General features: G+C 40.6%; 2 protein-coding genes across 6 annotated transcripts; both read right to left on the bottom strand.

Annotated features, from left to right (window-relative positions):
• Positions 1 to 104: 104 nt before the first annotated feature.
• cobll1b (cordon-bleu WH2 repeat protein-like 1b) lies at positions 105 to 18424 on the bottom strand. Of its 5 annotated transcripts, none has more exons than XM_026375918.1 (14): positions 18023 to 18424; positions 17696 to 17776; positions 7454 to 7642; positions 6245 to 6449; positions 5920 to 6145; positions 5759 to 5803; positions 5584 to 5678; positions 5130 to 5366; positions 4876 to 5005; positions 3419 to 3641; positions 3230 to 3318; positions 1646 to 3084; positions 712 to 861; positions 105 to 630 (listed from the first exon to the last, which is right to left on the bottom strand). In XM_026375918.1, exons 1-13 carry the CDS (start codon positions 18061 to 18063, stop codon positions 748 to 750), a joined length of 3114 nt encoding a protein of 1037 aa, XP_026231703.1. In that variant the 5' UTR covers positions 18064 to 18424; the 3' UTR covers positions 105 to 630; positions 712 to 747. The 5 variants fall into 5 exon arrangements, with proteins under 5 accessions (XP_026231703.1, XP_026231702.1, XP_026231705.1 ...); XM_026375917.1 differs by having other exon boundaries at positions 3407 to 3641; positions 18023 to 18423; XM_026375920.1 differs by lacking the exons at positions 17696 to 17776; positions 18023 to 18424 and adding an exon at positions 12073 to 12458 and having other exon boundaries at positions 3407 to 3641.
• A 439-nt stretch (positions 18425 to 18863) lies between these two features.
• Positions 18864 to 22962, bottom strand: slc38a11 (solute carrier family 38 member 11). Its single transcript, XM_026375851.1, has 12 exons — positions 22951 to 22962; positions 22685 to 22811; positions 21873 to 21947; positions 21640 to 21774; positions 21364 to 21429; positions 21152 to 21258; positions 20992 to 21071; positions 20832 to 20902; positions 20369 to 20530; positions 19674 to 19786; positions 19196 to 19327; positions 18864 to 19103 (listed from the first exon to the last, which is right to left on the bottom strand). The coding sequence occupies exons 1-12, from the start codon at positions 22960 to 22962 to the stop codon at positions 18864 to 18866; spliced, it is 1320 nt and encodes a 439-aa protein (XP_026231636.1).
• Between the last annotated feature and the right edge of the window lie 333 nt (positions 22963 to 23295).

Below are 23295 nucleotides of genomic sequence, written 5' to 3'. Positions count from 1 at the left end.
TCAACAGGTTGTTTTAAACCCTGGGATCCGATTTTAGTTTATGCAGGGAAACAAAACAGTCTTCACCGTGTATGCACCCCACTAAAATAATGATAAAAGACAGCTGTGATAAAAGCTTTATTCATAACAACACTGCCTGACAAGAACAACAGCTGTACTGTACAAACCAGTGTTTATCCGCATGTAGTTTCGTCTGAACTCAATACTTAAATATAGATTTGATGTGTAATCTAAGAGGAATGTGAGTACCATAGGTCAGACTTGGTCCGTCCTACAAATCCAGTATTATTTAGATTTACATCTCCTGAACAAACCCAATGATAACAATAATAATAATAATACAACTCTGGAAATCAGTCTAATAATTTATATAATCAATCTTGTTCATTCACACCAGTGCTGCATTAAATGCAAGATAGTTATCACACAAGACAGAAGAGAAGGCCAGGAATATAACATAATGATGAGTAATAAAATAAACCAAAATACAGCTATTCATAATTATCAAAATACATCATATTATGTACACTGTTGGAGACTACCTCAGGAGGTAAAACTAAAGAAGTTCATGTTTCGGTGTCATGGGGTAGAGAGCTCTGGAGAACTCAAAGTAGACAGGATGATCTCCTCCTAGAAGAAAAACAAACTATATTTCATGTACCTGTTAAGCTTTATATAATGTCGTATTGAAATACATTGGTTTTTCCTTACAGTAGATGTAATATTATCAAGGGACTTAAGGCACTGCTATGGATGACTCTCTCCATCCACTTGAGCAATCCCACTAAAAGATGGTGGTTCGCCCTCTCCTCCCTGTAGAGTAGATCCTTTGTCATTACCCACCTCTCGGTTGTCACTGTCCTGTAATGTTAAAAAAAACAAAAAAACAAATGGCGTTTTACCATAATTGAAGCCAAACTACAACATTTAGCTCTATGTATTTTTTACACATATATGTTGATGTAGTCTGATAGCATGGGGTCACTGGGTATACAGTCTCCATCTTCTTATTCTCTGTGGTATACTGTGCAGAAATAATTAAAAATTATGAAAGTGGTTGAACTGTTTTTCCACCATCTGTGGATTGTGCCCCTCATCTCCTCTATGTGTCAACTTCCACCCACCCCCCTTTTATTATTTTGTTACATAGCGTACAAATTATTAACAGTAATGATACAGCATAACCTTCTTGATCTTTAATTTCAAATGGACTAAACAGGATAAAATTGAAAGCCCAGTGCTATTACCTTTACAGGGCTGAGGGGAACACATAATAAATGGGTTTATATTAAACTCGGGATTGATTCATTTCAATGGGTCACATGAACTATTACAGTAAGTATTTTGCTGCTTGTAAGATGTTATAATGGCTGTGAAAGTCAATAGCTCACCACAATGTAAATGTAAATAAGACGGCTTCAAAAAGGAGCTTCAAGGCAAAAGTGATTTTAGTTTCAAAGTAAAGCACCAGTGGAGAAACACTCACTCCTTTCTACTTTCATACAACTCTTAAAAGAAAACCGTAATAATGCTTCGATCACCAGGGCAGAGTGCTCTTCTACTCAAGCATTAATATATCAGTGTGTATTCACTGCCACTTCAATCTTTATTTTAACTCTAAGCATGCTATCCTTTCACAACTCACCTTGATAACAGACATTCCTTTTGACTCTGTGACTGATGCGTAGGTCGTAATTGGAGAGAATGGCGGTGGTGAAACAGGTGAGGGAGGTGACTTTGGCCCATGGGATAAGGACTGGCTCCTTTTCACAGCAGAGGACACTGCCTGGGCGAAGCGGGACGGGGTTGCAGAAGAATAGGGCCTAGGGGCTGCAAAGCTCCTTAATTTGACCAAGCTTAAGCCTGCCCTTGGCTCTTTGCATGGCAAGCTGCTTTGCCTTGTGATTCGCACCGCGGCTCCGCTCCTGTCATCCTCTTTAGGGCTCAGCTGCATGTTAGTGGCCCCTGTCGACTCCTCTTGACATTGCACAGGAGGTGAAAGAGGAGGGGGTGGGAAGTTCGCTCTCTCTGCATTTCCTTGAGCCTCCCTCTGGCTAGAGCCAGGACTGGCACCAAGACTTTTCTCTGCTGCTGAAGTTACATAATAACCAGGTGTTTTTTTATGCTGCGCCAAGCGGAAAGAACCAGGCTTAGGTTTAGTTGCGGGTGGAATTTTTACCTCCTTGACCTCTGCTGGTGACCCTGCTTGAGATATACTATTATTTGAGGATGAAATCTTGTCATCTTCTTTAGGCAAACTTGGTGGTAATGAGGAATGAGTAGATTCAGGTATACTTCCATCAACAGTCTCTTTATCGGCAGAAGTAGTAGTCAGGAAGTCGCCCCTTGGTACAGTCGAGTGCAGTTCATTGTTTTCCCTTGAGTTCTCTGTCTGTCCACTCTGTGATGTGCTCTTCTCCACGTCAAGAGAACCAATATTAAGTCTGTCCTCTGAAGCGGCAGGAGGCGCCTCCAGTGTCAGTGCGACTTCAAAATATCTCAGTTTCTCTAGAGATTTCTGAGGCACAATAGTATATGTTGTCATCCCCACCTTGGGGATGTAATTCCTTGTCAGCTCATTGGAAGGTTTGGGCTTTGGCTCAGAGTCTGTTGCATAAATAGATGGCGCCTTTGTTGTGGCAGAGGCACCTGGTGTTGAGTCTTGGCACGATGAGGTCTCTGAGGTGTGGAATAAGGCATGTTTGAGGTCAGGCGAATGCAGCTCATCCGTCAAAGTGGCCATATCTTTCTTCCCTGCTGATTCGAGGGCCGTTGTATTAGCTGCACAGGGAACTTTGTCCATGCGTTGTTGTGGAGGCATAGCCAGTGTGAAATCTGTTTGTACTTGAGCATCCTCTTCAGTGATGCGTGATGTGCTGGTGGCGACTGGGCTCTCCAACCTGTCGGTTTGCTCCCAGAGGGTTTCAGTGTTTGCCTGAACAGAGGCCTGTGCTTCTGCATCCTGCATTACAGGCTGGATGAGGCTACTGGGTACAGTACTGTAATCACCTTTAGCACTTTCAGCTGTTGACTCTTCACATATTGACTGTTGGCTTACGTTTTCAACTTGACATGGACCGGTATCTACAAGGAAAACACATTTTTTATGTGAGAGAGGTGTGTTGACTTTCAAAACATGTTGACTCAGCACATTAAGGCGACGCTTATTTTTGCAACATATTTCTGAAACAGATATGAGAATGCCGCTTTAATCCAAGAGCAAACCCACTTGTATCTGCCAGATCAGATGAGCCTGTGCCAGCAGTTGTCATTACATCACTGCGAGCTGCAGATGTATTGACTGTGCTCTGAAGATCCCTGTAAAAGTCAAGCAAACATGAATAATTAAAAGTATTGCTAATGCTAATGAAAAACAGGAATGAAAAAAAAAAAAAAAGAGTTTTACCAGAGTTCGTACTTGCCATCTGAGGACAGATCAGGAGACTGATCTTCCCCACTGCCCTTGAGAGACTGTACGCTCAGTCTCTCGGTATCTGGGGACGAGGAATGCAATGACACGTCAGCTGACATGCTGAGAGTGCTGTCCTCTCCCTGGGTATCACTAGCAGTTGCAGACATTAATGAGGGAGTTGTCTCCTCTTGCTCCATAATCTCCTCTAGTGTGTTAGCAGATGCAGCCCCTGTAAAACGGCATTATAATCCTTTAATCAATCAAATATCATTCACATTTCCTGAAGTGGCATCAGAATTAGTGTTGCTAAACGACCAGTTGAGGACCTTTTCACTCTTTCCACTTCTTCTTTTATTCCACTTAATAATCTTTCACATCTCATTCCCCCTTGTCTGGTTCTTAATTTAGCACTTCAGGGAAATACATCACAGAGGAGCAAAGAGCAAAAGGAATTTCAAGGCTACTTAAACAAAAGTTCTCAGCCTCTGATCTCAATATCTACTCAGCCACAGTGGGCTGTTAGAGAAACCACTGAGGAAGTGATCTTTCTCTGTGAACTCAATGTTCACAGGTGCAATGGGAGGACGGAAATATATATATATATATACTGTACAGCGGACTGTGGTAGAAAAATGCTTGTGATTACACTTGCTATTGAGTTAGCACTTAGTAAGTAAGTTAGTCTGGAAGAATTGCTGCTGGTGAAGGGACTAGGGGTAAAAAAAGACAATACAAACAAGAACATAAAAAAAAAAGAATGATATAAATATGTATGTAAAACAGTTGAGTTTTAATTAGTTTTTACTTAAAATTGCTCTGTATACAGGATGGGTGGAGTTCCCCTCAAAACAATCCAGCGAGGGTCTACACAATCACAGGAAAGTGTGTCAAAGCATGTTAGTTTTACTCAAACCACGGAAAAGTACCAAAGGATTCAGAAGTTTACAGTGAGGAGGAATGTAGCAAAAACAGGCCTCCCAGAAACTGTAACGTGTAAACTCCATCTGCAATTTACACAGATCTTACAGATATCTGAATAAGCATGGTTAGATGAAGTGATTCTGGGTAAAGTCCTAAGAAAGTCAACACGTGAGGATAAGAGTGGAGACGGAGAAGAGTAAACACAGACCGGAAAAACTGGTAAAAGTTGGAGTGCTACACCTACAAATGAACAAAAAAGGTAACATGGAGAACATGTTAGAAGCACCAGAGCAGTTAAACATAAAACCTATTTAGATAAATAATTCTACCAGGTCTGACCACATAACACAACATGCCCCTGTCTATTATACAGCAATGAGTGTTACAGTAAATATGACGCACTACTCAATAATGACCAGTAGGAGGCACCAGAGTCAAATAAAATAAAAACTGTGAAGGTTGACCTGCCAGAGGCCAAAGTACACATTACAAACATAGCACATCAGGGAATATTTGTTATTCAATGCAGCAGCGTAACAAACCTTGCAAATTATCATCTGGAGGAACACTTTCTTGGACAACAGCACTAGGAGATGTGGGGGGTGGAGGAGCCTTGCGTTTGGTTCTCTTCAGTGAAGACTCTGCCGAGGACCCACGACTTAAACGAGCCATCTGCATCACAACGTTTAATGAAGTTACATGATTAATGCTGAACAGAGATGGAGTCATTCTACCATTAGTGTTCTTAGCTCTGCAGAGGGCTGAGAGCTGCTGTCTCCATCTCCAGTCCACTCACCTGGTCACTGTCCAGCTGGAAACTAGGTTCAGAGTAGAGTCTCTGGCGAGTGCCGAGATCAGAGGTGCAGCTCTGAGACACCACGATTGGGGGCTGGGGTGCACGTCTCTTCTTTGGCACATCGGTGGGCATTGTGGGAGAGCTAAGCGGAGACGAATTAGTGCTAGGTAGCGCCATGCTGAGTGGTCGAGGCTTGCTAACGAGCACTGGAGAAGCTGGGGCACTCGATGTCGTTGCCTTTTAAGAACAAACATCCAATCACAAAACGATAAGAGGACTGTTCTCAAACAGCACAGTGCACGTCAGCCAATGGCAAACCAATGCAAACAAACCTCCCTCTGAACTTTTCAAGTTACATTCTACAGTTCCCTCTTTGTATAGCTGACAAATTGAAAAAAACTCAACACAGCATGAGCAACAACAAAACATATTTGTTTCTCCAAAGAACGTCTACCTCATTTGGTTTCTTCTTGCTTTTTCTGAACATGCTAAAGAGGCCTTTGTTTTCTTTCTCCTTCTGATATTTCTCTTTGCCAGGTGTGACAGTTCCTGAAACAAAGCGAAAAACTAGTTTACAGACATGTGACAGCGCTGGTAAAATCAATCACACAGTCTAAAAGCAGAAATACCTGCATGGCTTGGTGAGACCGGACATACGGGGGAAGCACTTTGTCCTGCAGAAAGTGGGACATTTAGCGCAGACTAAATGCTTTATACAGAATCAACTCACGCGTGTGCTGATGAAGTACTGTTTAACACTGGATGCTAGAGTGTTTTTGCTGGTACCTACCTTGTGTGTCTTTTGCATAAATCTCCCTTATTTCATAATCATTGAGCGAATTAGACAAGTCCAAAGGGGCCAGTGACCGGACATCTCTCAATAGCACTGTGGTCTCCATGTCAAATTCACATTTCTCACATATTGCTGGTAAGAGTTCAGCCAGGGGAACTCTTGGATTGACTCTTAGAATAGTTTTCTGGGTCGTTTTGTAGTTTATCACCATTCGAACAGTTGCCTGCAGAATACAAATGTGCTTTAAAATCTGCTTACGTCAAACATTAAATAATGATGGTTACTGTATGTGCCAGCATGGCATCTAATGCATTTAATGTACCTCAGGCATCTGTGGACCTGTCCTCTTACTTTTATCCTCTCCCTTGGGTTTAAGTATAATCTTCTCCGCATCCAAAGTTCCTATGAGAGCATTGGGCTTCAGCTTGATGTTGTTTCTGTTGGCGGTGACCAGTTCTATGGTGTGGCTAGAAGGGTTGAGGTGATACTTTGCACACAGTGTCACTAATAGATCCATTAGGGGTTTGCTGTAGAAGACACAGAGAGAATGAAATGTGGTGAAGAAGAAGTTACACAATACCAAATCCTGTAGATCATTTTTAATCAATGCAATTTGAAAATAAAGCAAAAATACATGTGATTTCACACTAAGTGATGTCATAATGAATTCATGAAAAATTTCCTTTTCAAATAATTTGACATTTTGATTCGAGGATAGTTATATGTTATAGAATATAGAATAATCTTAAATGCTGTGCAGAGTGAGTAGGAAAGAAAACACACAAAGCACATTTACAGTAAGTTACATTAGAAGCATTAGCCTTCTTGACAATGATAATACAGTTAAACCACAATGCCTTTAACGTAATCCTCAAAATAAAGCATTAACTCACTTTGTACTGGTTTAGAGGGAGAAAAGAAGGTAAAGAATTCAGTGCTTAATCCTTTTATATTGGATCAGTCTCAGTCATTTTTCAAAAGGCCAAGATACCTCTGAAAGAATGTTTATAAACTGGGTGCATTATGAGAGAGATAACGATATCTTGTGTAAACTCTGTTGATGCAATGCTCCAGCTTTGTGAGTGAGCAGCCCCACAGAAGGACATGCAGACCTTGCTCTGAAACAATTTGACACAGAGATACACTTACACATGATAAGTTGGTGCAGTCCTAGCAAGTATTCAACTATAATGTTTACATCATGTTGTACCGAGGTATGCAATTATGAGATAATTTGGGTTAGTTTGAGAATAAATAAATAGTGTGCATGCTCCACGTACTTTATTAGACTAAAATGACTAATTCAGCTACTCCACCCATCTAACTCAATCCAAATGGAGCTGAACTTTATGTGATGACTTAATCTGACGTCAGTCTCATGATGTGATGTAGCCGTAGTTTAAATGTAAAACTGAAATGATCAGTTTGGATATGTGCGCGTGAACATGATCAACATTATCCTTTATATTAATGTTAAAACTTCACACATCATGATTGTGAGATACTGATTCAGACAGTGGTCTAATTGTACCTTCCATGAACCATGGTCATCTTTTCCACTCCGTCAGGCAAAACCACAACCAGAGAGAGGTCTTTATCAATTAGGTTCTCCTTTTGGTCCATAGTTAAATGAGGGTTTCCTGGGTACCACTGGGAGAAACCTGGGGAATCTAGCTTCTTTAGTCCTGGTGGGGATGGTGCTTTGCTTTTGGTCGACACCCTGTAGTTAGACAAGAAAGTGTAAATTAGCCAGAAAAACATTCAGCTAAAGCCACTGGGAATGATTTTGTTTCTATGTTCATGTTTGTCCATTTAAAAAAAAATGTGATTAAAATTAATTCAGCTATCTCAGACAATAATCTCATTGAAAATCAAAGTGCGCTAGACAGCATGAAAGGAATCCTTTCTTCCTCAGGTTTTGGAGAGCAGCGAGGCTATGACATGAAAGAGCTTGAGTCCACTTTGCAAACAAGTCACAAGACAACCAAGTGGACAGATTTACTCATGAGTCTGAGGAAATGACTGTGAATGGACAGATATGACAGAGAGGCAGATAAGTGCGTTTCACAACCGTACTTTATAGTTTGTGTATGGTTAAAATAGTTTCACAGTAAAGTGAACATTCTTATTGTGGCGTTATCGCTTATCGTAGCTAGGATTTCTTTGTGTGTGTGAGTAACTATAACAAACATATTTCAGGTTTGCAGTGAGTTTTTGAATGTTTGACTTGGTTTTACATTCCTGAAAACTATTAATAAAGCATGGGTGATGTGAGAGTTTCAGGTTTAGAAGGTATGGCAAAAAATAAAACAAAAAAATCGCATGCCAATATAGTTCATGCTCTAGCAATTTGATTCATCCACATTTTCCAACATTATTTCACCTAGAAAATCTGTGATGTATTTCAGATAAATACACTATTGCCATAATGCTCCCGCAAGGGGGCAAACCATAAAACCTGCTGTTGGTACACAAAAAAAGTTAAATTTAAATAGATTCAATTATAATGTTTGATGTTGAAGATGACATTAAGGCTGCAAAGATCACACTATTGTGCTGCAATGCCATCAAGTCACTCAGTGGGAATCAACAACATCAGAAACATTTGAGTGTCACTTCATTTAGCGAGTAGAAACAACCGGTTTTTGCAGGCCCACTGCCCTGAATTATAGCCTGTAAAATCTCACGTGGGGGCACGGCTTGTTCAAACAGAGGAATCTGAGCAATGCAAGGTCACAGGCTCCACTGAGACACGTCTAGCAAGGGATTATTAGACTTGCTATAAGGGCAGCTGTCGTTAAACACTATGACTATGACATATATGAAAACAAGCGTGCGCACACACACACACACACATGCACACGAAGGCTTCTAAGTTATTCTAACTTTTTTTTAAAGTAGTGAGTGCTAAGTAAACTATCTGGCATCCATAGACTAATATAAGCATGCTATTGCTAAAGAAGGTTCCCAGCTTAGATTAGCGGAATTTAAGATTTGTCTAATTATTTACAATAATTTACAAAATCTGCCGTTTTTGATGTTACTCAAATTATCTTGTGACATTTCTGTACTGATGACTTATATATGTTGCATCACATACATAATGACAACTGTTGTCTGGTGACAGCAGACAACATATGATCTACTTTTCTAGAGAATAGAAAAATATTTAGCAATTTTGTCTAGCAAAGGATTATTAGACAGATATGACAGAGGCATATGATATGAGCAAAGTCTCACAAAGAAAGGGATCTCAGGAGACCTACAATCAAGAGTTCTTGATTTGCATGTAGCAGGAAATGGTTACAGAATAATCTCAGAGAGTGTAGATATTCATCCACAGTTAGACAAACTGTCTATAAAGGGAGATTTGATCTGGTGACTACTCTCCAGAGAAATGGGCATCAAGCCAAGATCACTTCAAAGGCGTAATGCAGACTGCTACATGATGTAAAAAAATAAATAAATAAAAAAGTAGTACCTAAAGGCACGAAGGATTCATTGGAGCTGGTTAAATCTCTGTTCTACCATACAGGCATCATATCAATGGCAAGACACCACAGAGGAAGCCATTGCTGTCCACAAAAATAAATAAATAAATAAAAAGTAGAAACTGCAGCATACCTGAGGTTTGCCAGAGGCTACATTTAAACGTCTTCTTGGCCAGATAAAACAAAGGTAAAAAGTTTGGGAAGAACACAGAACATTATATACAATGTAAAAGGAGAACCACATACATCGGAGCTACTTTGCTGCTTCTGGACCTGAACTGCTTTGTGGTTGGGAAAAAATCAATTCCCAAGTTCATCAAGGTATCCGAGAGGATAATGCTAGAGCTCAGTAGTAGTTGTGATAATGGAGAAGAACAATTAGGTCTTTGGAGTGGCCCAGTCAGAGCCAATCCAACAGATATACTGTAAAATTACCTCAAGAGAGTCATTCATACCAGACATACTAAGAATATGGCTGAACTGAAGCAGTTCTGTGAGGAGGAATGGACCAAATTTCCTTCTGAATGTAGTGCAGGTCTAATCCATAGGAAATGTATGGCTACACTGCTTGAGGTTATTGCTGGCAAAGACCATACAACCAGTTATTAAAAAAACTGTCCACCATCAATTGTTTATCACATGTTTAATAAATGATAGAATGACTCTATTTTATAATCTATTTGTTGTGACTTCACTGAAAAGCTCCATACATTCACTGTTAGCATATTTTGGAAAATGTTGGGGTTTTTTTTGCAAGATAGTGATGATAAAAAAAAAAATAAGTAAAACTGGTTGACACATAGGTAATCCTTAAAAAGGGCACAAATGTGTCCAACTCATCCATTATTGTGTATGTGTATAATTTCACTGGCAAACAGACAGCTCCAGCTGTGCATTTGCAGGTGACAAACTTCACTTTTGTTGTGCCCGCCATGATTTCTCTGCACATGTCGGGCTGTTACATATGCCAGAAAACAAGAGTCATGTACACTGTGGAGTCTACTGGGTACAAAGTCCTGATTTCAATACTACGGCTGTTTGTTTGGCAATCAGATCACAATTCTGTTGCACCCCCTTTAAACTTTTTATGTTTTAATTTTTTTATTTTTTAATGAATGTTAGAAAGCTTATCTTTGTAGGCCAATCTATTTGATTGATACAGGTCTTACATAATTTCCAGTGTTGAAAACATGCCAAGAGGGTCCAAATAGAAACAATTAATAACGTAGCACGGAAAAATAAACAATAGCCATGCCTCAGGTTCAAGGTCAGCCCAGTTTATACAGCTGTGTCAGTGGTGATTTTATCAAGACACCTCGAGCAGGTGACAGACAGGGACACACAGACTGGTTTGTTTAGCCGTTCAGGCCTGTATTTTTTCAGAAGCCCAGGATGTGTTGCTGAATGAGAGGAGACGTGTTGAAGCTTGACTGTGCTGACGCCTCATGCACAGGGTTTCCCTGGGAGGTCCGACACTCACAAACAAGCCCATTCAATACCCGAGGACATGCTTGACAGACGTGATCGCAGACTACCAGGAAATAGCAGGCCTCTTGTCATTGCGCCATTTGTTGTTGTTTCATCATGCAACAATCTTGTGAACTTCAGTAGTGCAAATAGACTCAAATATGCACGGTTAAAAAAAAACAAACATGTGATGCATTACTGACTGCTTTGGTTGAAGTGGAGTGTAGTCGCCCACTCATCTGAGATTAAAAATGTACAGTTATCTATTAATATGTAATTGTTGTTCTGCCTCAGTGCTGGTTTAAAAAAAAAAAAAAAGCTTGATAACTTGAGACGGGGAAAGTCTGGAAGTCTGCTAAAGTTCAAATGTGTTTGATTAGGTTTGAGCTAAATCTTCAATCAATAAACCTCAAAATGTTTTTTTTTTTTTTAATAAAGAGATAAAGAGTGTGAAGAATAGTGTAAATGCATGTTTCCTTTGTAATAAGTAGTTAAAAGTATAGTAAAGTAAAAGTAACCGAGAAGTCAACCAGCGAAACAGAGTAATATCCAAATTCTCCACATTCCATTACACCTTGTTCCAGCTGGTATGACTTTTACCAGAAACATTGCAGTCACTTCTATGTATTTTTCCACCCAGTCAATTACAATCATCTCTGGGAAAATCCAGGATTACAACGTGACGGTGATCACGACGTGACAATGAGCAGCCTAAAGCGCTGCTAGAACTTTAACTTTGCTCTGGGGTTCGGAGAAGGTGAACAATTAGTAAAATACCTACTGTGGCGTGCTGCAGCTGCTGAGCATCGTAACGGCCCTTTAGGGGACGGTGGGTAACGAGTGTTCTGCTCAGTCACACTTTCAGAGAGCACACCAATTATCTTAAGAAGTGAGCACAACTATTGGGTGCTCCGAGCACCAAAAAAAAAAAAACACTCCTAAAATCCACCTAGCAGTTGCTAGTTCATTCAAAAGTACAGGCTCAAGCATGCCACAGTGCAGCACCCACCACTTCAAGTCAAAACACAGGCAGCTCGCACTCGTCTCATACACAAACATAACTCAAGGCTCTCTCCAGAGCCAGAGAAAGATGGTGACAGCACAGTGTTGTACATAAAACACAGCAGACCCAACAAGCTGGAAAGCAGGTGAGACAGACCTGCTTTTCAGCTCACCTTGCCAACATTCTTACCTCTTTTCCTATGGTTGTCTCTGCTCAAATCATTTCCTTTCTCCAGTGCATCTCCCATGAGCAGTCGCACAGACTAAACTGTACCCGTGTGGTTTCAAAAGGCCCACCTTGATCCCACGCCCAAGCTGAGACATCAGAAATCTTCCTCCTCTCTCCTAAATCCTCAGTGAGTAGCTGCAAACGCCAGCGCACAGTGTGTCAGTAGCACTCCCCCTGCGGTCAGGAGCAGAAAGGTAAGCAGCTTCGCCTCCCTGTGCTGACATGAACCTGTGGGTGGGACTCAAAAGTGCAACACGGTACACTCAAATATGCTGAATTACCCATTTAACCATCACTGACTTTGAATCTCTAATAGTGTCAGTAATGATGTGATCATCTGAGTAAAAAGAAAACAAAAGGCGGTCAGAAAGACTTCATTATTCTCTCCTAACAGCGTTAAAACAGCCTTGCAGTTATTGCCACTCCCTAATTTAATCAGGTAGTTCTTTTGAGTTTGCTTCATTTCATTAGTAGCCATGCCAATTTCTCAAACACCACACCTTACTTATGCAGAAATGACTCAAGCTAAAATCATGTGAGAAAACTTGTCGGTCTAGTGTAGTGACAATGATAAGAGATTGTGACAAACAACAGTATGAAACATACGATTTACATATTCAGTACAAGCGGTTCTTCTGTGTCAACACTACTGAGACTCCAATTTGGATTGCAAATTATTTTTTCCTCATCATTTTCTACATAAATGCAATTATAGCTCCTGAGGTAAATGCTAATTATTTTTTTTCTTGTTTGTAGATAGTTTGTTGGAAACACATATTTGCTTCCTTTTCTTTTTGTGATCTACACAAGAAGCTTCCAACTAAATTCTCCACCAAACCTGCGGCTTTTCCATGTTACAAAGCATTCATTTTTAGCCAGTAACACTTCATTTTCATTTTCCCCAGCCTTATAACCTACTTTATGAGCGCTTTTTTCTGCGGACTAAAATTTGACTTTGTTTAGCAAACACCTCACTGTCCGGTGTGGAAGCAATAAATTCGACTTTCCATTATGAAATAAGGGCTCACTGCCAGTCCTTTATCAGCAGCCCTTCACTTTCACTTAAGAATGTGTAGCCCATTCTACAAACAAATACCACCAAGATGATAAGAAGGTTAAGTGTCGAATCGAGATGTTCGTGTGCTGGAGACGGCTGAAGGGGTGGAGTTAAGTTACACAGGAGGTGGCGCTGCTGTGGGGGTGGAGTGAGCTCCCTACGGAAAGCACAGGGTCAGAGTCGCAGCTGGTAATTTGGTGAGAGGTCACTCACAGTAAATACAAGCTTTTTAAAGGGGGTCTGGAAAGGCCATTACTTTATAAGCAGTGTGGGACGGAAGGAGATTAGGGAGAAAAAGAGCACAGGGACCCTATGAGAACTTCCTACTTCCTACATTTATTGTTTATTATTGCAGGCAAAACAAAAAAACTTTTTCCCACTGTGTTCTCCAGCACAAACCTACACTCAAACTATCTGGGTGTCCCTAACACTATTAGGGACACAGTAGAATAAATATTTAAGGACCAACCCTGTGACATTAATACTAATTACTGTCCATTTGTCATGATCGAACGTTGTACAGTGTCTAATACTATAGCAGAGCCAAAGTCAGCAGGTCAGTGTGTCTGCCAGCCAGATTTAAGATGTTAGGACGAGATCTCTCAGTTCCCAACACACTGCCCCATGTCATTGCACTCTGGGTACTTGGGTCTGCTATGGTACATTACCCTCACCTTATCTCAGAGCAATTCAAATATTTTTACTGTAAACATCACACCAAAACAAACCCTGGTTCAGTACAGAAAAAAATAGTTCCACACATAACACAATGTGCATTTCTCTCTCTGTTTATGTAAAAATAAATTTCACTAACTTTCGTAAGCATGTCCAGAAAGTGAAGTTCTGTTTGCAGGGATTCTTTTCCAGATACATACAGTTTGAATAACATGTACAGAAAAGATAAGGTGATTATCCCTCTATACTCTGGCGACTTGACTGAAAGTGGACTTTTTAAGTCAGAACAACATTTAGATAAAAAAAAAACTTGGTGAGAGTGAAATCTCACCCTGGAGTTATAATTATATCTATCACACTGTGTCCTTTCATCCAAAACAATGCAGCATTGTCTACAGTGGGGCATCTTTTGAAGTCAAACCAGCATGTTTTCCCTCTTCTGAACATCACATGAACTGAGGTTTCTACAGTGAGTGTGAACACAGTGATTTTGCAGTAAAAGAGGAAAGTTTCATAAACATATAATATTGCTAATAGCGTAAACTGAATAGTCAGTTTACAAAATACTTCACATTTCATCTCAACATTACTAGGGTTACACATATTTCTCATATACAGTCCCAACACAAGAACAAACACATCTGTCCTGATCCTTCAACTTCACAGCCAGAGGAGGGACTTTATACCATTCCCTCACATGTTTCTCTGAAAGAAACGAGTATCCTGTTTATGCAGTTCATTAACTTTGGAAATATTTTTGATCCTCTATACAGCAATTTCTGACATTAGACCAAAATGCAGCACCTAAGAGGTATGGGACATAATAAACCACAGCTGGAGGAGACAGAAAGTGACCAGATCTTCACTGCAAAGTAGTTTTGCTTCCTTTACTTAGTCTTCACTAGTCTTCAGTGCAAATGTTCGTTCGTGTCATGCCATGGTTCATTAGCTAGCTACACTGTATGTAAGGAGATGATAAGGTAATAGAATATATAAACTTTGCAATATATCAGACTACCTGTCTGCTATTGTGCAAAAAAACAAGAATTAGTTCTACAGTACCCATATGCACAAACACCTGGGAAGATACCACAATAGGAACACGTGCACTGAGACAGTGCCATCTAGAGAACCATTTCAAGGTAATGCAATGTCCCATATTAACAGTTTATTATTCCAGTATTGGTTTAAATTGGTATCATGATTTCTTATTGACTGGATAATAGACAAAGTCAGATCTGCAGTAAACTCAACCAAAGACATTTCTTTACACGTCTTACATAAACAAGACAAACACTGATAATGAAGGTCAGGCAAATCAAGGCAATTTCTTCCTTTGTCACATAAAATGTTTGAATGTCACTGGAGATAAGTAAAAGTTCCCACTGAGGACACACAAAGGACTAATTCATGTTAGGTCACTGTGAATGTTACACAGGCTGAGAGTGGGAGGTGTCCAACTGTTATGCCCTGGAAGAGTGCATAACAGAAACAAAGTGGGGCCATGACATTCAGTTTGTTTAGCCAGTGTACAGTCAGGATCAAGTAAATTTAAATAGAACATCACTGCTATAAGTCTACCCATTGTCCTATTTAGAGATAAAATAAAAAATAACTATAATAGCCAACAAACTAACTGTGTTCATAACTGTCCGGTGTGAAGTCTTCCGTGGTATTTACGGTCAGTGAGTGGGCTTCAACAAAGACATCCCATTCTTTCCTTGTCCTGGGATGTTAGCCATTTTGTCTGTTTTAGCCCTGTGAGGCAGAAAGCATCCATGAGATAAAACAGCTCAGCACTGTGAGACACACCAGCTCATTGCCAGTCTAGCAGGACTATAATGCTGGTTGTCCGCTTGCATTATTATAGTTAGTGGGAGGTAACTTTGAATGACACCTTTTATCTTCCTTGTGACCACAGATGATCTTACTGTGCCTTCTGTGGACAGTATGTTAAAGACCAAATTATACGTTTCCCTGAATTATGACAGCTGTGCCGTCTTAAAACATATTTTTAAGGAGAAAATCCTGTAATATGCTTCAGTCTATTTGGGGCCCTGTGATTTGTCTGTGCTCCCTTTGGTCACTGTGTTTCAACTCCACACGTCCACGATTTTCAAGTATCTTAGCCTGACCAGACAACCTTGCTTTGATTTTCATCCATAGACTCATGTGAGCAGCTGTTCCCTTGGAATGCCAGTATGTCAGGAAACAGCTGTGGGGATTCTCAACACCTTAACTAAACCCACATTGTGCCATGAAGACAGCCAGTCGTGTGAGATCATGGTTTAAGGTGTGTCCAATTAGCAGGGCTCCAGGCAGTGCACCGTTAGAGGAGGTAGGAATCGATGAGCATATACAGTTGCAAAGAGAAAAAATGTAAGTTATCAGCTTCCTTTCACAGTCCGAATACAAGCAGCTAGGTTAACTGATGACTCTAAATTGCCAACTTGTGTAGATGTGTATGGTTATCTGCCTCTGCATGTCAACCCTGTGATAAACTGGCGACTTGTCTAGCGTGTTTACTGCCTCTCGCTAAATGACAGTGCCTCCAGCAGCCTCACGGCCCTCAACAGGAAAAGTGGTTAACATAATGGATGGATGGATGGCTCTAGTGGAACTGTACTGATTGTACTGAATGTACCGATTTAGGGGGAGGGCGGCACATGAAATCTTCACACTTTATTGCATTTGGAAATCTGAGAAGTAGCAGGTCTACTGGCCCCGAGAAGACAGAAGCATGTGCTTTCCTTCAAGCCCCAACAGCTTATGGAAGAGTGTGGTCTACTTTTCCAAGTAATAGTCAAACCACAGAGATTTAAGTAGTCTGCTGCTCCTCAATGCCAGGGAGTGTGGCTACGTGCCCAGATTACTCAATGCTTATGAAATATGAATACAAGTCACTCCAAGAGGGCGATAGGTTTAGTAAACTACATTTGATGTGCCTGAATGTTATTTTGACAAATGGGAAAATACAGCATACAGGGCAGGACTGGAAACTTAGCTGAGCTTCGAATGCACCACCTCACCTCTAATTTAAATCTGAAAAACTCAGCAGATCTTCTACGAATGCCAAAGGAGTTAGTAGTGACTGTAAAAAAAAAAAAAAAAAAAAAAAAAAGCTCTGGAAACTCACTCACATCTTTTAATGATTCCAACCACTGGGACACAACCAGCTGACATCATCTCTGAGTTTCTCAACCAAAAACGATAGGAAATTCCATCGTGTCATATAGTCAAAGCAGTTTGCCTTTGACTATTGGACATGACCAGTCAGTATATTATAGAATCTGTTTCAAGTCCAGTGAGTGCATGATTTCCACAAGAGAGAAAAAAAAAAAAAAAAAAACAATCAACAGGCTCATCACCGAGAGAGGAGGCAGAATGTTTTGCCTGCAAAATACTTCCCATGACCTCTACATATGGTCAAGACAATTTCTCAGTAGAACTCTGAAAGCAGGAAATGAGGAGAGTTCAAAGGTTGAACCATCTGCAACAACTGCGACTGAGATATACTGAGCAGAAGCAAAGGCTGCTGAAAGTTGAAGAGGCACATACGTGAGCTTACAAACGTGGCATTATGGTCATGCCTTTACAGCTGGGTGAGGAAACAGCTGTTTGCCTTCTACCAACTGTTCCTGGTGCTTTCTGCAAGTGATGTCCCCACACAACTTGTAATTCATAAGGGGGAAGAATTCATGGTGACATCTGTGCAAACCATTACTTTATATGTGCAGGCCAGGTGAGGTAAAAACAAATAAATAATGACATTCACATAACAAATGAGAACTAAACACACAAGGGGTCCCTTGGGTGATGCCTGCTGAAAATTCAAAGGACAGTTGTACGTACCTCAAACCAGAGCTCCTCGCATGGGGCTGGGATCCACGATCATCCATGACTACACTCATTGATTTAACAAGATCCCTGGGACTGGTCACACACAAACAGAGAGCACAATTCATTTTTGGTAGAGCCTTTACATAGCAAAATGTTAGAAAGCTTTCCTCTAAGCCGCTGCTTTCAAGTGATGCAAACGCGCACACACTGGAATATGGGCGAATCCCACATGATGTCATCAGTTTTTCAGTCTGATGAATTGTTGTGTTGTGAATTGTGTCTTTTTTTTATGATTATTATTACGATTACAAAAAAAGATATTTGGTGCCCATGTCTTACCAAGAATCCAGCTGGCTTTCGAAGCAGTTCTCAATTTCCATCAGTCTTCAAAAAGGTAACGTTAGTGTAGTTGCACGCTAGATTTTGCAGGATCCATAATCCGTTAGTTGTGCGTTTTGCGCATTTTTACGCAAACCGCTCCAGTGCAGTTCACCCTTCTCCCCCCTTTCTAAACTATACGTGCGGACATAACTAATCACCTTCCTTCCTCTCACCGTAAACAACTCTGCCAACTTTTCCCTGTGCATCCAGTCCGCCGCATCGCTACGCTGAGCTGGAAAAAGTGGGGCGTCTCTCAAATCCAGTTTACCTCTCCTGCGCGATCCTGATGGGGCATTTTAACATCCTGTCCAAGTTTACGTCTTGGTTAGAAAAACACAAAGCAACAACTCAATATTCCTCTGGACTGGCAAACATCACATGCAAGTCTACAGATTTGTTTGCGAAAATAAGCAGCAGCGATCGTTGTTGTTTTGAACTTCCTTTTAATAAATGTTTTTTATTTGTCTACAGTGACATCATGTGGCAAGGGCTGGAAATGACCACTTTTTGTGCGTTAAGTACACAAATATCAACACAAACTAAAAAAGACAAATTACAGAATAAACATGACCACTTATGATACAAATTTATATCATATATATCACATTCATGTCCACATTGTTGTGGTATAACATTCATTTATTGACAAAGTTGTGCTGCTAAGACATTTTTATTGTTATTGAAACCAGGCAGTGAGGTTAGACTGATAGTTGCCATCGTCCCATTGTTAAATGCAGGTAAAGTCAGGGCTATGTGCTCTTTGCCATACAGTGTAAGGACCTGTGCAAATTATTATTTATTAACTTGGTGGTACAGTGCCTGAAACATTGGCATCTGCACAGTAGAACATCTCGACGCCATGTGAACAGTCTTGAGGGTAGAGGCCGGTCATAGTCAAACCGGTGACCATGACAAACAAGCCAATCGATATCAAGATGGTGGGCAGCAAGTTTTCACCCTTGAACCAGCGGCCGGAGGAAAGTTTGAGGAAGCACGCTGATGGAATGATGAAGATCAGAGGTGTGGCACTCAAAACACCCTGAATGGTAGAAGGAAATGTTGGTGAGATAAAACTAACACTGGATTAACGTCTATAAATAGGTATAGACCCAAATGATTGATATTACTTACATTCAGCTCCAAAACAACTCCGAGGCAGTCATAGGCTAAAGATATTGATGTGCAAACTGCGACTATGAGGAAGGTTATGGCCACATGTTCAGCTTTCGAAAGATCCCTACTGCAAATAACATTAGATAGCACCTAAGAAGATAAACAAGAAATGAAAAAGGACGTTCCACAAATGTGCATGTATTTAAAGACGTTCATTTTGAACAGCTCTAATTAGTATTGTTTCCAAGATGAGATGTGGCAGGACAAGCTCACCTGAGGAGAGCCTAGTAACTAGCCTGCACAGCTGACATTGTTACCCTGTTACCCACTGAGCAGCTCTGCAGGAGCAGTTGGGTCTAAAGTAGCAAGTTTTCTCTTTGTTCACTTCCCCACAAAGGCGAGTCTGCAGCTCAAGCCCTCAGAATACCACTTTCCTGCACATATGTAAACGTTTAACTAGTAAACTCTTAGGTTGGCATATGAAAGTATTACTTACCTCTCGTGTAACAAAACACTCCAGTGGAAATGTGGTTATTATGCTCAGGCCGAAACAGAAGCGGCCAAACGTTGCCAGGTTATCGTTTCTGCAGTAGTTCTCAAATATGTCTCCTAAAAAGTAAAGATTATAGTCAAAATATATATATTTGTCAATTTGTCATAAAGAAATCTAAAAATGGAGGCTTTGTGCTGTGTGCATCAATGCACCATCCCAGATTCTGGCTTTTGAACTGTGTGCTGATAAAAATGATGTCTCTCTTTAGCCATAGTAGGAAGCAATGTCTCTTGTTTATATGTCCTTGTCTTTGCATGGAGAGTTTGACAGTGCAGTGCTGCCTGAGGATGTGAACACCATGGCCATTCACTATTGGTCTTTGGCCTTGAATCTTGCATACAGAGATTTCTCCCAATTTCCTGAATGTTTTAATGCAATTTAGTGTGATTTTAAGTTGGGAGGTGTTATTTTTATGGTATTAAACTATTTGCCCCCTCAGTCTTTCGCTCAGTGTTGAACCTCTGTGCCCATTCCTACTTCTAATTCTTGTACTATTTAAAGTCAAAACTAGTTTTGAAATGATTTGCAGATCATTGCTTTCTGTCTTTGTATACATTTAATTCAGCATCATAGGTTTGAAGGAAATTGGGTATGTGTTTCCATGCATGTATATTAGTGTCAGTGCTACTTTTTCATACCTTGTGTGTAGCCAGTGAAGGTGCTATAGCCAGCAACAGCGAATGCAGCACTGATTATTAGTGCAGAGCCGACTGAGCCGTGGGTGACTCGAGACCAGTTAGATAGTGTGGGCTGGTCCAGGGAACCGTAGATGAGAAAGCTGTTGTGGTGGCATATAAAGGCTACAGAGACACACAGGGGAAAGAGTCCAATTCACATACAGAACAGAATTAATTAAAAATAGTTCTTTATTTAGGTGGTCACAATAACACACACAAGGTCTCATCAAAAGTATGTCATTATAATTTAAGGCACATAAAGTTGCCGAACTTTTACTGAGCTTTAAAAAGCATACTATTAAATACAGCTTTAATACTGGATCCAAAAATGGAGAAATATATATCGTGATGTGTAACGTGAACATGCACGTCATCTTAGCTACTATTTCTGTCTGTGGTGCAGATTTTTCTTTAACAAACTCACCAAACGACATTACACCCACAGCCTGAATTGCATTCCACTTTGCAAACACCCAAGCATTCTCTGTAGGGAGACTAGAGAAGTATATTCATAATCAGTTATCAGAAAAAGAAAACATGACATGCAAAATGCTGCATGCAAACAGCAGCATACTCATCCATACATTTGAGTCCCTAGAGTTGATGCTCTGATGATTGCAATGATGAGGATGGCAAGCGTCAGCACCATTGACAGGAAGGACACCTGGTAACACGCGTGGATGCTTTACGGACAGCTTTGAAATCACTACACCACACTGACAACTGTGCAACAATCAGCCTTACCTTCCCGAGCTTCTCTATGTTTCGATAAAGCGACAGAGGTAGTGTGAATGCCAGGGTTGAAAGCAAGATCACAAAGTGACGCTCTGCAAGTATGTGATCCGGACCAACTGCAAGCACAAAGCATGAAAACGCACACATTACTTGTTTGGAGTGTGGATATATTTTGTATAATATGCTGTTATGTGAGGTGGATTAAATAATATGCAGCACACCTCCTGGTATTCTCTGAAATACTTTGGTCAGTGTGTCTCCAATTGTGATGTTGTAGCTAATCATAGCTGAGAAAGAAAAGACGAGAACCATCAATACATTTTACATTGATCTAAACCAACAATCAAAAGTCATAGAACAGAAAAAAGCAAAATATAAATAGAATAAACAGAAAGCATGGATTATTTCTCAGCTCCCACTGGAAATTACACATCAGCAGTAACATGATATGGTATTTACCTTTCGATGGAACTACCTGCACGATTGACATAACTTACCGATGAAAGGGTAAAGGAACTGCAGTCCAGACAAGATCAGAAATCCAGGGAAACCAAATGTGCTTTTCACCAGTGACTGATAACTATGTGTCCCGGACATGTTGCCTCCTTTAATCAATAAAATGATTGAGTAGTCTGCCACGAAATACAAACACAACATTAACGTTATTTGGGTTTGTTTATGTGATAAATTAAATTCTCTAATTTCACAATAACACCTCCAATATACCCACCAGTGATGAGCGCAACAAGCGTCAAAAGCAGAAGTCCCAAGGGGAGCCCTGCCTGGTTCAGTGCATATGGTAAGCCTGGTATGAAAAACAAAGCATTTAACTACAGCTGAGGAAAATGGAGGGAATATGAAAGATACAAGAAGGCACAGAGCACAAAGACTTGGGATGTAGCCTAAAGTACACAAAATGACAGATCCCATTCACCATGAGAAACTGTAGTAGCTGAACTCATTGACCTGCGTTCAGCTGTTCCAAAATACTAATTTCTGTGAAATGCTGAGGTAAATATACAGATCAGCTGAAGTGGGAGTCTTCAGCTGATCTGAAGAACAATATGATGATTCATTCTGGGAAGATAGAGGGGGATTTAACTGTAAGGGAAACGGTGAAACACAGCAACATCTACTTTTAATGCAAGAAACAAGAAGGTCGATTAGAACTACATGGAATGAAAGACGTCTGAAAAGCAGCAATCACATGTTGCTGCTGGAGACATGTTTAGTGAAGTATGAAGAATGCATAATACCTCAAGCAATGCTTAAGGATGAAAGAGTTAAGGGGCTGAATAGGGGCTGACAGGCGCAAGTCATATGATATGGGGGGGGGGGGGGGGGGGGTTTACAAGTGTAAGCAATGAACTGTATCACCTATTCTGGCTGTTGCGCAAAATAATAGCGCCTCGGTGATTTTATAATGAGCAGGTTTAAAATCCGTAATTAGCTGTGGTTTATCATTCCTATGAATCAATCGTTAGGTTTTGTTTGCCACTGTTATTTGTTGTAGGCTGCTCGAAATATGAAGTGAATATTTACCAATTATTCCAGATCCTATGATGGAATTGATAAAATTGAAGGATGCATATATCATTGACCTTCTGTGCTCCCCGGACGCTTTTTGCGGAGCAGTTAATGTGGTCCCTTCTTCACTGTTCAGCTGGAGGGGGAGGAAAAAACAAAAAAAAACAGAAGAGGACGATGCAGCAGTAAAAATGTTAAAGAATAAAAAAACAAAAAAGAAGAAGAAACAAACTCTCTGTAACTCAAGTTCAACAACAACAGCATCCCAGCTTCACACTTACCTGCTGAGACATCCTGGCACCTGCTGCGCGCTGACCCGGTTCGTCTCGTCTCTCCACGCGTTTTACTGTCACATGTGGGCTGTGACTGACTTTATACAGCGTGTGTCAATTTTTACTCAACTAAACCCCGTTTTCCCAAATCTCAACAGCGCCCCTGGTCGGAGGCAGGCCCATACTGAGGGAAACCTCTGGACACTGTAATCTGACAAGCAAATGGATGCAAACACCCGGAGATTGCAGGTTTGACACCGCGTCGTTCGGGTCCACTTGTGAGAAACAGGCTGCACTTTGACACTTGATACCACAACATGTATATAGACACATGAAATGTGGAATTAAAAGATT

Source organism: Anabas testudineus, chromosome 21 (assembly GCF_900324465.2).
Source record: "Anabas testudineus chromosome 21, fAnaTes1.2, whole genome shotgun sequence".
NCBI classification, from domain to species: domain Eukaryota; kingdom Metazoa; phylum Chordata; class Actinopteri; order Anabantiformes; family Anabantidae; genus Anabas; species Anabas testudineus.
The sequence above is the reverse complement of the archived record's forward strand: the minus strand, read 5'-3'. Positions and strand labels throughout refer to the sequence as shown.

Bases quoted from the DNA above. Each gene is read 5' to 3' on its own strand.
- cobll1b (XM_026375917.1), bottom strand. From the start codon at position 18,063: ATGGAAATTGAGAACTGCTTCGAAAGCCAGCTGGATTCTTG. The intron at 6,450-7,453 runs GTACAATTAGAC...TGTCTTCTACAG, and splicing joins ATGACCATGGTTCATGGAAG to CAAACCCCTAATGGATCTAT. The intron at 862-1,645 runs GTGAGTTGTGAA...TTAACATTACAG, and splicing joins AAGGAATGTCTGTTATCAAG to GACAGTGACAACCGAGAGGT.
- slc38a11 (XM_026375851.1), bottom strand. The intron at 21,259-21,363 runs GTGTGCTGCATA...TTGTGCTTGCAG, and splicing joins ATTTCAGAGAATACCAGGAG to TTGGTCCGGATCACATACTT. The intron at 20,903-20,991 runs GTATGGATGAGT...ATACTTCTCTAG, and splicing joins TCAACTCTAGGGACTCAAAT to TCTCCCTACAGAGAATGCTT.